At 33.1% G+C, this 15,404-nt stretch overlaps 1 protein-coding gene across 1 annotated transcript; it reads right to left on the reverse strand.

Annotated features, from left to right (window-relative positions):
• Positions 1-463: 463 nt before the first annotated feature.
• Positions 464-15,167, reverse strand: LOC106427520 (auxin response factor 22-like). Its single transcript, XM_048763756.1, has 14 exons — positions 13,429-15,167; positions 13,256-13,342; positions 13,042-13,139; positions 12,885-12,941; positions 12,645-12,788; positions 12,488-12,572; positions 12,322-12,412; positions 12,087-12,254; positions 11,880-11,993; positions 11,737-11,809; positions 11,503-11,645; positions 11,147-11,366; positions 10,696-10,880; positions 464-10,623 (listed from the first exon to the last, which is right to left on the reverse strand). Exons 1-14 carry the CDS (start codon positions 13,469-13,471, stop codon positions 10,485-10,487), a joined length of 1,647 nt encoding a protein of 548 aa, XP_048619713.1. The 5' UTR covers positions 13,472-15,167; the 3' UTR covers positions 464-10,484.
• Positions 15,168-15,404: the final 237 nt, after the last annotated feature.

The raw sequence follows: 15,404 nt of genomic DNA on the forward strand, positions 1-15,404 counted from the left end.
AGGCCTACTGGTTATTATCCGATCAACATTTATTACAAAAGCATTTAGAAAAGCACAAGATGCTAATGCTCTCTAAATGCTTTTTGCTCAATGCTCTCATATGGAGCTTTTGGTAAAACATTCGCAGTTAGAATATATAAAAATTTAAAAATAATTATATACAATTAAATAATTGTTATTTTATAATATAAAAATTATGTCTATAATAAAAAAATAACTTTATATTTTTAAAAATAAAAATTGCGGTTATAATTTTTTTAACTTTTTACAAAGAACAATAATTCAAATCTAAAATATAATATAATTTATATAATTACACATATAATTCATTATTTTTAATAACAAAACATAACATTATATATATATATATTATAAAATAAAATAAACATATATATATTATTTAGAAATAAATAAATTTTATATCACATATTAATTTTTATGATAATAATATATATGTATCATTTACTGTTCTACCAATAAATAAATAATGATAAATTATATATAATTGAGTTATTTTATTTAATAATATCAACTATTATTGTATATCCAAAAGTAAATTTTATATTTTTAAATAAATTTTACATTCCACAGTTGTTAAACGATCCCTTATTCCCTTTCTCAGCCACCCGCATCCATTTGGAGTCAGTCTCCTGAACCATCTTTCCTTTTCCCTTCCCATAATAATCCCGACCATCTCTCTCCTTCTGCTGATGACCCGTGTTCCCATTAATGACAACACCTTTTTAACTCCGAGCCCTGTCGTCATGCTTCCCGCCTTCATGCCACCCACCATTACCTTCTCTAGTCTCCCTCTTTCTCTCCGGACTCATCTTCACCTCCGGCTTAGCGAGAGGACATTTTTCTTCTTTGTGGCACAGGCTAGAGCAGATTGGACAATATCCAAAGAGCTTCTCATATCTTAATGAAATCGCAGCTTCCTCACCATCATAAAACTCTCCCCCTTTGAATTCCACAGTAGTCTCAAAGCAGAGCTGTTGAAAAGCATCCACCACCACTTGAACTCTTGAATGATCAAGATCCACTGAGACCGTCCTTCCAAGAGCATCACCAATGCTTTCGAAGTTAGGGCGTGTCCTAAACTCCATTGGAACTCCTAGAACTCGAACCCAGAACGGTATTTCTGCCGGGAACAGCTGCGATTTCCTTGGTTGCCACCTTGCAAGAGCCAACATCCAGTAATTGAAATGAAAGGGCTGCAGCTTCAGAACCACTTCAATCTCTTCCTCGGTCTCTTCCTCCGTCTTATAGAAAGTATACCACTAAGTAGGACTCAGAGGATAGACAGGGATAGATGACACTTTACAAAAAGTGGAAAATATACAGTTAAATCAGGATATCAGGTGGAACGGATTTACCCAGATCGGGCAAGACCACCACTCTTGATAGGTCCCACAGTTGACGTCTTGAAGGCCTTTTGTTGGAAAATACGGTGCCCACCAAAATTAAAACATTTCCTATAGCAACTAGTGAAATGGTGTATAACAGTTAAGAAGAATCTGCAAGGGCGAGGGATTTAAGGGGATATTTGTTGTGCAAGATGTGGAGCCCATGAGGAATCGATAAACCATGTGTTTTTTGAATGTCCTCCGGCACTTCAGGTTTGGGCTCTCTCGAAGATACCATCAAATCCAGAAATTTTTCCAACAAGTTCTCTATTCAAAAATATGGATCATCTCTTCTGGAGAGTTCTACCACAGATGGAGGATCATCAGTTTGCTTGAATTCTATGGTACATATGGAAATGTCGTAATAATAAAACTTTTAGTAAGATGGACATTGGTCCCATGGATACGCTTAAATTGGCAGAAACATAATCAACATTATGGGCTGAAGCACATATGTTGAATGAGCAGAGGACAGTACCACAAGTTGCGGTTACGTCTCTGCCGCCAATTCCAGGAAGATGGTGTTTCACAGATGGTTCCTGGAAAGAGGGTGATATCTTTTCTGGACAAGGTTGGCTCAGCACTCTAGAAGGATTTGATATACTGTTGGGGGCGAGGAATGTTCGGGCTAGTCTCTCTCCTCTTCATGCGGAAATGGAAGCGCTACTGTGGGCAATGGAATGCATGATAAATTTACGTCAATTTCAGGTTACGTGTGCAACGGATTGTTCTCATTTGGTGAAGATGGTTTCGAAATCAGAAGAATGACCAGCTTTTGCAAATTATTTGGAAGACATCAAGTTCCTGAAAGAAAGTTTCCTCCGAGCAGAAATCATCCATGTTCCAAGGACGGAAAATTCAATGGCAGATAGTCTAGCCCATAGTGCTAGGGTGCAACCGTCTTTCGTCGTCCACATGGATGCAGATCACCCGGTTTGGTTTACAGAGTCTGTACGAGTCTGTATAAGTTGCTGACAAATTTTTTTTTACATTTATTTATTTTTTAAATAATAATATGTCACATTTAAAATTTAATTTAATTATAATAATTCAATAAGATTCATTATTTTTAATAACAAAAATATTATTAATATATATTATAATTTAATATGTATTATTTTAAAATAAATATATTATATACTAACTTTTATGATAATTTTAAAATTGTATACTGCTACTTCTCTACCAATCACTTTATTATAAACTTTAATGAGAACATTTAGCTTTTACAACATACTGATAGTGCTTTATCATCAAGTGTACCAATCGAAGCCTTAGTTGCTGATTGGATATGGTTCCATACAATAAGGGAGACACTTAACGTTGAGGATATGCTATTTTGGTGGTTTTACGACCGGCATGGTTTTTCTGGTTTCAGTTTCGTAATTATGTCATACAGTATAATGAAATGTATACTCGCAATATTTATGTGGGAACTAGAGCAACATTATGACATGAGGGACAAAATCAAGCACATTCGGGTCCAATGATGATCACAACATTCATATTGCATCATAGGTTAACCGGACATAAAGGAGTTCTTCACACCCGTCTGTACAGCTCAATGGAGCAAATCTACTTTTTTATTATTATGAAAGTTCTTAGCTGGAACTGTAGAGGTATGAGAAGCAAATGGACAATAAGTTAACTCCAAGAGATATTTCATAAACATAAACCAGATTTTCTATTTTTATCGGAAAAAACAAGATTGCTTGATGGCGTAAGAATAACTCAGCCTATGAAAAGGAGAAAATCAGTGAGCGTCAAAAAGCTCCGGAGAAGGAACCAAACAAATGACAACAGAACTTAGGAATAAATACTGATAGGAAGTTACATGATGCATATAAGGATGAAGAAGATTTTTGGCAGCAGAAGAGCCGAAATATGTGGCATACATCAAGGGATCTTAACACCAAACTTTATTATGCCCTAACGAAATAACGGCGTGCTCGTAACAGGGTCTCTATGATGCTGATGGAAACTAGATAATAGAGGAAAATGGTGTAGAAAAGGTTGTAGTGGATTATTTTGAGGATTTGTTTAGGACAAATTCTCCTTCAGAATTCAAAATTTTTCTGGAAGAGATGTCGCCTAGCATCACTCCCCAAATGAATCAGAGTTACTAAGGATTGCAACGGAGGATGGGAGTTCGACAAACCTTGTTTATGATGCATCCAGAGAAAGAGCATGGACTGGATGGAATGATAGCACTTTTTTTCCAACATTCTTGGCATATAATAAAAAAAGAACCTATTGGATATGGTTAATACATTTTTAATTTCCAGAAAGCTAGACACGAGGTTAAACATTACAAATATTTGCTTGATTCCTAAAACGTAGAGGCCAAAAAGGATGACAGAGCTCAAACCCTTAAGTATGTGTAATGTAGGATATAAGATTATCTCAAAAGTATTATGTTAGAGGTTGAAGGTCTTCCTTACTTTACTTATATCGATAACAAAATTGGCTTTTGTGGCTGGAAGATTGATCTCTTACAATATTCTTATAGCCCAAGAGATGTTTCATGGGGTAAGGACGAATAAGTCATGCCAAAACAAGTTTATGGCCATAAAGAAGGATATGAGTAAAGCGTATGATATGGTGGAATGGCCTTTTTATCAAGGCATTACTCCACAAAATGGGTTTTGACCATCTTTGGATCCAACTAATGATAGAATGTATTTCCTCGATTCAATACATGGTATTATTGAATGGTCAGTCAAAGGGACACAAAACGCCACACTGTGGTTTGTGTCAGGGGGATCCATTGTCCTCTTATTTGTTTATTATTTACACGAAAGCCTTGATAGCGAACATCAAAAAGGCTGAGAAAGAGAGACAACTCACAGGTATGAAGGTTGCAAGGGCTTGTCCTTCAATTTCTCATTTGACCTTTATCAATGAAGAGGAATGCCAGGCAATTCTTAGTATTCTAAAGGAATATGAGGGGGTATTGGGTCAACAGATAAATTTTAAAAAATCTTCGATTCAATTCGGTCATAAGATCGAGGAATCCACCAAACATGAACTTCGGGGTGTATTAGGGATACAAAATTTAGTAGGGATAGGATCATATCTAGGCATCCCTGAGAATTTGGGAGGTTCAAAACACACAAGTTTTTGGTTTTATTCAAGAACGGTGAAATAACAGAGTAAATGGATGGACTTTCAAATTTTTCACGAAGGGGGACAAGGAAGTAATCATAAAGTCCGTAGTCACGGCCTTACCGAACCATGTAATGTCTTGCTTTCGTATACAAAAAATGGTAACAAAGAAGTTAACGAGTGCAGTGCTCAATTTTGGTGGAGTCCGGGAGGCAGCACTAGAGGTATGCATTGGAAATCATGAGATAAACTTTGCAGTCCCAAGGATGAAGGAGGTCTAGGTTTTAAAGACCTCACAGACTTCAATATTTCTATGATTGGAAAGCAATTTTGGAGGATGATTGAGAAATCGAATATGTTATTCTCAAGGGTTTTCAAAGGACGATATTTCAGGAATGCCTTACCCCTAAAACCAATTAGATCGTACTCCGCATCATATGGCCGATGCAATATTGTCTCTGCTAGTTCTCTGGTTAGCAAATGACTAATCAAAGAGTGGGATCAGATCATCAATATCAGTATGGAAAGATCCTTGGCTCCCATCCACCCGCCCAAGACCAGCAAACATAAATCAACACAATTTTACATGGACCTTACATTGGATTCTCTCATCAATGCAAATTCGAGAACTTGGAATCTACAGGCAATTAAGATGTGGATAGATCCTCACGATGTGAAGATTATTAAAAGTTTACCATTAAGTCAAAGTCAAATAGCGGATCGTGATGGATGGAATTTTACCAATAATGGAAGATACACGGTTAAATCTGGATATCAAGTAGAACGAGTGTACCTGGATGGAGAAAGAATGTTACTAGAGTATCGCCCTTCATTTTCCCCACTAAAGGATTTTTGCTGGAAAGTGAGGTGCCCACCTAAGATGAAACACTTTTTATGGCAATTGGTATCAGGATATATAGCAGTGAAGAAAAAATTGCAGGCGAGAGGAATACAAGGGATACAACTTGCGCACATTGTGGAGCACCTGAGGAATCCATAAATCATGTATTTTTTGGATGTCCACCGGCGGTTCAGGTTTGGGATCTCTCACGAATCTCATAGAACCCATATATCTTCCCCACTCAGTCACTCTTTGCAAATATGGATCATTTATTTTTAAGGATTTCCACACAATTGGAAAATCATCAATATGCATGGATCCTATGGTGCATATGGAAAGAAAGAAACAACAAAAATTTCAGCAATTTAGATGTTGATTCCATATTTACTCTCAAGTTGGCAGATACATAATCTATAATTTGGGCTGAGGCACATGCGACAATTCCACAGCGAGCTGATCAAATTAGGTTGCAAGTGGAAACGACAATACCGTTTATACCAGGTCGATGGTATTTTACGGAAGGATCATGGAAAACCCAGGAAACTTACTCGGGAAAAGTGTGGTATAGTGCATTGGAAGGATGATGAAAACCTCTCGAGGAGTTGGCAATCTAAGTTGGTAAAGGGAATAAGCCTTGCTGCTATGAAACCGTAAATCTTCAAAGACAAGGGATGTGTAATAAATGGTCACACGAAGGATGTGAAGGCCTCCGATATTCCAACTCAATGCCCTGGGATATGACACACCTGGACGACAATGAGGCTGACCCCCAGGATATGACGCACAAGAACGGATCGGTTTGATCCCATGGATATGTCGCACCAAGATTGATCGAAAATATCAATAGATATTACACACCATTGAAAGAAAATTAGAATCACTCTCAAGGTTCCAAAAATAATCGTTCGAAGGCTTCTTTTATTTTAATAGAGATTACAACATATTTATAGGAAACTAAACTTGTTGAGAAAGCTAGATAATTAATACATAGGAAATCACAAAATGGTGCATGCAGGAGAGAAAATGTTTTTTTGGAACAAGCATTCATTGCATACAGGAGATAGAAGCTTTCCATGCAATTTAGTTTTTGATTTTCGTCACTTTTATTGGACAGCTAAAAAACACTTGTTTTTTAATTTTCTTGGGCTTGTAACTTCATAAAAATGGACCGGACATGTTAGCTAACATCATGAGTTGATTTCTGAATGTCTTCCATGTCCATAACTTCATAAATCAGTCCAAGATCACATCAAAGGATTTGGTAGTTTAATGGGAGTAAGGAATACAAGGGCTAATCAAGCCACCACTCCACTCGGAAATAGAGGCTCTCATTTGGGCAATGAAATGGAAGAAATTTAAAGCTGTTTAATGTTATATTTGGAACAAATTTTTCGCAGTTGGTGAAAATGGTTTCGGAACTACAAGAATGGCCAGTCTTTGAAATTTATTTGGAAGAAATAAATACCTCGAAGGGAAGTTTTCACAGATCGGGATCATTCATATTTCATGGACGCATAACATAAGGGCATATAGTCTCGTATGTAGTGCAGGGAAGCAACTGTTATTTGTCGTTTATATAGATGCGGAGCTACCGGTTTGCTTTGCAGAGTCTATATGAATCTGTTCTGTTGATGAAAAAAAAACATTGTACTTTTAGTTATACTTGTACAATAGCAACAGTGTTTACCTATAGACAATGTAGAGTATAGTTTTCTAGACAATGTAAAGTATAGTTTTCAATTATTGAATAATTCAATATTAATTAAGTGTTATTTAATTTTTTACAAGAATGCATTCACAGAAATAGTAAGCGTAATCATTATACTATATAACTATAGATGAAGGTGATATTATAATTTATGAACTAAGAATAAATATAATATCATATGAGAACAAAATATTTTTTTTATGAACTGTGAAAACACACATATGACATACACCCACAATCAGGAGTGTCAAAATGGATAAAATTAATGGATTAATCAAACCAGTCCAAACCATAGATCTCAATGGATAGAAAAATTGGTTACCAACAGATCAATGGATAAAATGAGTTAATGGACTTAGTGGATTAGGTAAAAATGTTTTGGATTGTAATGGATAACTAGATTTTGATCCGCGCTTCCGAAGCGCGGTTTTTTCTTGGATTATAAATATAATTTAATATGAATTAGTATTTGGGATTGTACATTATTATGTTACAAAGTATGTATTATATCAAAACATAAAATTTGTTTAAAATTATATAATTTAGAAGTAGTTTATTTGAGATTTTGTATGTACATTCTAATGTAGATCTCTCTTAAGTTTGGGAATTTGAGGATTCAAAAAACTCAACCGAAACCAACTCAAAAATATATGTTTGGTTCGGGTCCGAATACATCGCAAAGCACCTATTGTATGTTTTTTTTGACATGCGGGTCTCGGTTTGGGTCTGGATCCTACTGAGACCCGATCAGATACCCAAAGTATGCAAAATATTTTGTTTATATTAAGTATAGTTGGGTATTTCAGATATATTTTTGATATTATATGTATTCTTTTAACTTTCAGGTTTAGGTTTTCGATTATAGTTTCGAGTTTTAGGTAAAATTTTAAAATTATAAAATATATTTCAGATATTTAGATATGTTTTTGGTACTTTGGTTCATCGGGTCAGATTTCAGGTAAAATTATTTTTCTGCCTTTTGAATATTTTTGACTATTTTTGGGAGGTTTTGGGTGTGGTTTGGGTGTTTTTAGGTTTTCTGGTACTTTGGTTTTTTTCAGGGTCTAAATATTGAAACCGTTCCAGCCCGAGACATACCAAAAAATTACAGGTATTTTACACGTATTTAAATTATAGATCCAAACCGATCTAGACAAAAAAAAACAATTTGTACCTAACCCAAAGATCCAAATGCTCAAGCATACTCTCTCTCAGTATATTTTGTGTGCATTTTATAAAAGTTAACATTTGTTGAATTGGTGAGGATTAGTATTTTAGCAGATTTTTAGTCAACTTAATAGTATAAATTTGTAGGAGTTCTAATATTTTTTAAACTATCTTAAATAATAAATTTTTAATATCAATATATTTATAAAACAATATTTAAACGTAATATATATAATTTTATTTTAACAGATTATTTGTTAATTTATTTTATCAAATTTGTTTTTGTAAATATTTTGATATATATGTCTGACAGTTTCAAATCACATTAAATTAAATGCTACCTTTTTAGGTTCAAAAGTTTAGATTTTGTTGACATGTAGTTGGCATATATTAATAATAATAACATACAAATAAACATGGGTGACAGGTCATCGTCAATATTGAAAGTGAAGCTTTATCAAGGATTAAAATGTTCATATCAAAATCAATATATTGTTGTCGATTTTTTTAAACAAAAAAGAAATTCTATCAAGGTAACAAATTATTCGTTGTATTCAATGTATCACATATCAATATAGCAATTAACAATAATGCTATACAGTTAGAGAAAATAGAGGTAGGATATTAATGAAAAAGTGCAACTAACTTTTTTTAAGTAGATTTTTGGGAATGATTCATTTTTAATAGTATAGATGGGTTATCCATAACCAAACCAATAAAAATTTATAACAAACACAAACTCAAATCAAATATATAAACAAAAAAATAACCAAACCAAATTTCCAAACCAATTTTACTATACCAAGTTTTATTTATTTACTCATATATATAACTATATGTTAATAAACTAAATCTAACCCAATTTCTCATATATATTTTTTTGTTAACACTCAGTTTTATATATATAGTATGGTTGTTTTAATAAGCCAAAGTTAATCATATTTCTCGCATAAACTCTAAAATCAAGCTTTTTCCACAAAAAATGTAAATTGGTTTGTTTTCCAATAAAAATCGTTAAATCTCATTTTCTCGCTGAAACAGAAAAATCGTGTTTTCCCACCAAACCCACAAATCGTTTTTTCTCCAAAAATGGTAAAATCGTGTTTTCCGCCAAAATCGTAGAATTATGTTTTTTCGCCAAAACCTTAAAGTCATTTTTTCCCCGCCAAAATGGTAAAATTTAAGTTTTCCAACCAAACCGTAAATTGAGTTTTCCTACCTTAACCGGAAAATCATATTTCCCACTAAAACGCAAAATCATGTTTCCTACCGAAAACCGCAAAATTGAGTTTTTCCAATAAAAGTGCAAATTGTGTTTTTCCGCCAAAATACAAAATCATGTTTTTTCGCCAATATCATAAAATCGTGTTTTCCCGCCAAAATAAAAAAAAATAGTATTTTCCGTTAAAACCACAAAATCGTTTTCTGCTGCCGAAACTGCAAAATCCTATTTCCACTAAAATCCTAAATCATGTTTTCCCTCTAAAACCGCAATAATCTTGTTTTTCCCGTTAAAATCACACAACTTTCTTTTCCTGCAAAAACCGCAAAATCATATTTTCTGTCAAAATTGCAAAATTCATGTTTTCCCGTTAAAACTGCAAAATCATGTTATCCTGCTAAACGGTAAAATAAAGTTTTCTGCCAAAAAAGTAAAATCATGTTTTCCCACCAAAACTGCAAAATCATATTTCCGCAAAACTACAAAATCATGTTTCCTTGCTAAAACTGTAAAAAAAAAAACATTTCCTGTCAAAACTGCAAAATAGTTTTTTTTTCCCAAAACTGCAATATTTTTTATCTAAATTCTAATGAATATTTTTAATTCCAGCCGCAAAAAATATTTTTTTTTACTCAATAACCATTTAAACTATAAAATTATTGTTCATGGGTTAACCATTAAAACGAGTAACTCATTAACTTAAATGAGTTATGGATTAAACCAATCCATTTGTCAAATGGATTGGTTTAATCCATTACCCTTATAAGCTTAAAAAACATTTGGATATGATTTGGTTTTGGGTTGGTTTACTCCCCTACCCACAATAATAAACATACCAGCAAAATATTTGAAATGAAAAAAAAATGAAAGATATTTGTTTCATTTAAAACTTCAATCAATAGACAAAATACCAATCATTAAATGCCCAAAAACTCCATAATATACTTTTAAGTTATAAGTCACACACATTTCCAAGTATAATCTTTAATACATTATAAAATAAGCAAGTTTTACATTTTTAAACCAAAACCCTCTTTAATTATTGTTGACATCTGGTGGTAAGATTGTTGTTGTCAACCTTGGGTCACCTTCAGCGAATTTGTTATCTGCATTCCCTCTTTTGGCGTCATTTTCTGAATATATGAATATTTCCTTCGCCGTATTGCAAAATTTTCTACAAAAAATAAAAAAATTACTCACTAATTTTGCCTAGTATTAAGAAAAAAAAAAAGAAGCAAAAACTTACGGCCACGGATCATCGCCAAGAAGCATCATATCTCCATCAGCGTTTATAAAAACTATTTTCCATTGATTGTGCATATGCAACATGTCTTTGATATCAAAGAGTCTTTCTAGTTCATCGATCAACTGATTGTATCCATCAAAAATAGTTAAATCCATAGTTCTTTCTGCGGCACCTTCCATACAAACCTGATCAATAACCATATCAAAAGCAGATGAACTTTATAGTCATCTAAATCTATTAAGTACATGCAATTTTTATTAAAGATCTAAGATCAGAATGAACTGTGGATGCGCGCGCGCGCACACACACACACACATACACACATATGTCTGTATATATACTTAATTAACAACATACTTTTTATGAAAACCCATGTTTTAGTTTTACCTAATAGATAGTTTTAAACTTGACTAATAAGTACAAAATAAGAAGATGGTGATCAATTTCATACCTTAGTATGAGTTTTAGTTTGGATCTGGTCAACCTTTTCTTCTTCAAAGATTTTAGAAATCTTAGATTTTTTATACGAGTGAGTTGGTTGTACGAGATCTTTTGTTTTTGCAGGAAATGTTAGATCAACTCCAAACAGTCTGTAGCTAGCAGCCTCGGTCGTCGTTGACGTTTCTTTCATTGCTTTAACCATTTGCTCATTGTAGTTGGGTTTGGACATGCTAGGGAATGAGTAGCTCATTGAAGATTGTATGCTCTTCTGTCCAATTTCTTGGCCTTGGATCAATGTAGGAACACACATATGTTAGAATGATAAATAATTCACAATGACGTTTTAACTTATTGAGTAGTGTTTACTTACCAAAATCATTTATTTCACTTTGACGTTTGTTTTTTAGAAAAACTGATTTGGGAATGTTGGATGAATGTGTTAAAGGCTCGATCTCCCATGGAGATACCTTATCAGGTCTTGGAATTGTTGCAGCTTCATCCCATTGTACCTATAAAATAAAGTTAGTGGATATTATCTATTACTTTATAAAAAAATATTCTAAAATAATATAACTAAAGTAGAAATAGTACTGATCTGACCTCTAGACTTCGCCATTCTGAATCTTTCCAATGAGTGGAGAAATCTTTCACTCCTACTATTGTTCCATAGTATCTAGTGTAGTAAAATCATTTGTGTAAGTAATCATATTCCCAAAAAAGTAAAATAAATGTTCAAGATTTACCTTATTTCACTAAAATCTCTTCCTTCGAATTTCATCAAAAATCTGGAGCCTACACTAAGTTTCCTATTCACTCCATCTATAAATTTTTCGAAGTTGACAAGGAACTGGCTCGACCTGATATCATCACATCAATAATAAATAAAAGTGTATTTGTTGAACTAACTATTTGCATAATTTTTAATTTAATAAGAAATTTGTTTTCTTTACCTTGGCTTATAGAACACAACAAACATACATTTTCTTTCGATAGCATTCAATGCAGTAGCAACTACACCATGGTGCATACTCTGCTTTGAAATTACTGGTGATGGTATGTTGTGTTGTTGATGATGAGCTGATTTTCTGATTCCAACTCGCGATTCCCCATTCTCTCCTCTATGATAAAAATAGTTAAAATCCAAAGTACAAAAAACAAATAAGATGTAAAATGATAAAAATATACCGGAGAAATACAAAACAGTCTCCAACAACCAAATCTTTTCCTTTTGCAAACTCATTCCAACCAGATGTGAAAAGATGTCTTTGTGGCATACCTAGTTGATTGTTTGTGAGAAAATAAAGATTAGTAATTAATATTCTCAATTTTGATATCAATAAAAATTTGTTACCTCTTAAAGTGTGTTTAAAGTTCCATTCATGACCGTGAATATCTTTAGCAATTACCTCTTGACTTGGTGTTAGCTGAAATGTATCCTAAAAAACTTTTTAGTACAAAATTTTATATAAAATTTTGCAATTTGAGTCGATATAAGTCAGTGTTAATACCAGCAGAGGAAGACATTCAATGGCATGTCTTTTATTCAAAACAAAACTACCCTTTTTATTGGTGTCAGAAGCACTTAACACCTTAGTAAAATAGTTAATGTTTTGTACGTTGTTTTCATGTCTAGGAGTTGGGATTTCAACTTCCTAAAAAAATTAAAATTCAAAATATTAATTAGAATATATATTAAGAAGACCTGAAATTAAGTTATTAAATAAATAAAATATTATTTTGCCACTCACGGATGTATCAGGCAACAAAGAAATTTCTGCATAAATTTCATCTGTTGTTGTCTCTACCTAAGACCATGTATAAAATATACCCAAATCAATATCACTAATTCAGTGTAGCTTATGTGCATTTTATAAATAAGAAACATAAATAATCAATAAAACATACCTTGAGCTTGATACTAAAAACATTGCAGCAAATTTTTGAAGGAATATCAAAAATCGGTTTTAGTTGACAAAGTTCGTCGTTCATAGATGTAACTAGCTGGTTTACCATCAAATTTATGAGTAAGTTTTGCAAATGAAAACATATGCGAAAGAATATAATAAGTTTGTAAAAAATATTGCCTGCTCTATATGTCCTTGAAGAAAATAATTTATTTTTTCTCCAACTTTTGGAAGATGAAACAGAGGACCAGCACATAACTTCCATAATTGATCATACAAATAGTTATTGGTTCCATCAGTAGCTACACAAACAGACAAAATATAATTATGGATAAATCTATTCATCAATCGAAAACCGAACACAAATCCAAAAAATTCTCACTTATACCCAAAGATTCAAGTTGCACATGCATGATTTGATCACTCGCCATCAGCAATTTCTCACTTATTTTTGTTCGAACAATTTTGTTTTCTGAGCCAATTTTTTTTTATATTTCCATAAATTTGATATGTATCAGTATTTATAGGTAAAACAATATTGAAATAGTACATCAAAATATATTCGGATACGAGTTTTGACTAATAATTTTAACAAGTTACGAAACAATGTTGGTCAAAGATGTATCTTTTAGAAATACCAAAAGTTATTCAATATCAATAAATGATCAATTACGTTTCTAAATATATTATAATATTGTTAAAGAAAGGTCATGGACCATACTCGCCTCATAATTAGATGGATATGCCTTTGGAAAAACGACAAGACAATGGTTTTCCCTAAGGGAAGTCAAAGGTATAGTCTATCTACTCGAAAATTAATGCATTCTTAGCTCTTTCATTAATAGGAAACTTACAAAACAGGGATTATAAGTGATGGTACAGGGACAATTCCATCATTTACATCTTTGATTAAAATTTACCAAAAAAGTCATATGTTTCTACACGATACACACGTGTATAGGCGGTGGACTAATGGATCCACAATCTACATCATCACAGCCATCGGGCCACATCGAAACACAACTGCAAGCTCCTTATACAAAAATCAGTGTCTTCAGTGAAATCATAGACAATATATTTCCACCTTTGGAGAATCCCAAAAACTTTCTAGCCGACCACTGAAGGAAAGCTTCATTGAATCCTCTATAGGAAATCATCTCAAGGTAATAAGGGGTAGCAAAGAAATTAATCCCACAAAAAGGAATTTTAAGTTCATTGAAGAAGCAAGAGGATCGATTGTGTGCAGCCAGAATTTGATTCATTAAAAAATGTGGAAAAGAAAAGAAAACACTAACACGAGTTATGTTATCACTTAAACTTCCCTGAGAAAGATATTCATGTATATATCTATTAATCACACTAACACAAGAGATAGATGCATAGTTTTTTTTTGTCTATAGGCCCAACTTCGTAGTAGACATTTTCATCGTTGTTTGCAAACAATATCTTGTTCTTAGGCAAATCAAATACTACAACTACTGTGGCCAGAAACGCCCTCCCCAAAATCAAAGGTGTATTAAAACCATTGCCCATATCCACCACCTAAAAATCAATTAGATCAACACAATTTACAACTTTCACATCAAGAAAATTAATAAAGACTTGGTGGAAAAGTCTACAAACTGCATAGTCAGCTTATGAACTCATGTAACAAGACCCAATATCTCATCAATGTACTTAGATATGAGACTAATCGTGGACCCATTATCATGAGAGAAGCAATGTACTCAACCCCTGATATCAAACATGGAACAACAAACTTCCCATGGTCGTCTATCTTGGGTAATTTTCTCATCGATGAACATGCATTCCTAGCCTTAACAAACAGTAATCTCCCTCATGGTTTATCTGGTGTTATTGAATTACTGGCCCAAATGGTAGTTATCACAAGCGTCTTCGAATGATATGTTAAGAGAAATATTAATCATTCTTATGTAAGACATCCAAAGTCTTCTAACTTATAGGCTCTCTCAAATGTTGTGGCACAACATGACATGGCACGTTAGGCACATAAGAAGATTGAGATGCATGCTTCTCGATGTGCTATGCTCTTCCTCGACATGCTCCTTTAAACGAATGACTTTTTCAGCTTCTGTCCCTCGTAGTTGTGACAACGTTACATTGAGCTCTAATGTTTACCTCTATCTTTCCAGGATGATGTATTTCTTAAAGTTTAATGGCTTCAACATTTGGGCATTCTGAATCTCCAACTCCTTTACATGGGTGCAGAGACGTGCGAACGTTTATGGTTGCCCAAAGTCGATCATAATTTTTTTTAAACAGAAATAATAATACAAATGACTTAAGAATAGAAATATTAACAATAAAATAAATAAATATTAATTAGCAAGATTTTTTGTCATC

This window comes from Brassica napus, chromosome C7 (assembly GCF_020379485.1).
Source record: "Brassica napus cultivar Da-Ae chromosome C7, Da-Ae, whole genome shotgun sequence".
Taxonomy (NCBI): domain Eukaryota; kingdom Viridiplantae; phylum Streptophyta; class Magnoliopsida; order Brassicales; family Brassicaceae; genus Brassica; species Brassica napus.

Bases quoted from the DNA above. Each gene is read 5' to 3' on its own strand.
- LOC106427520 (XM_048763756.1), bottom strand. From the start codon at position 13,471: ATGGCGAGTGATCAAATCATGCATGTGCAACTTGAATCTTTGG. The intron at 11,646-11,736 runs GTCAGATCAGTA...TTTATTTTATAG, and splicing joins CAGAATGGCGAAGTCTAGAG to GTACAATGGGATGAAGCTGC. The intron at 10,881-11,146 runs GTATGAAATTGA...GTTATTGATCAG, and splicing joins AAACTAAAACTCATACTAAG to GTTTGTATGGAAGGTGCCGC.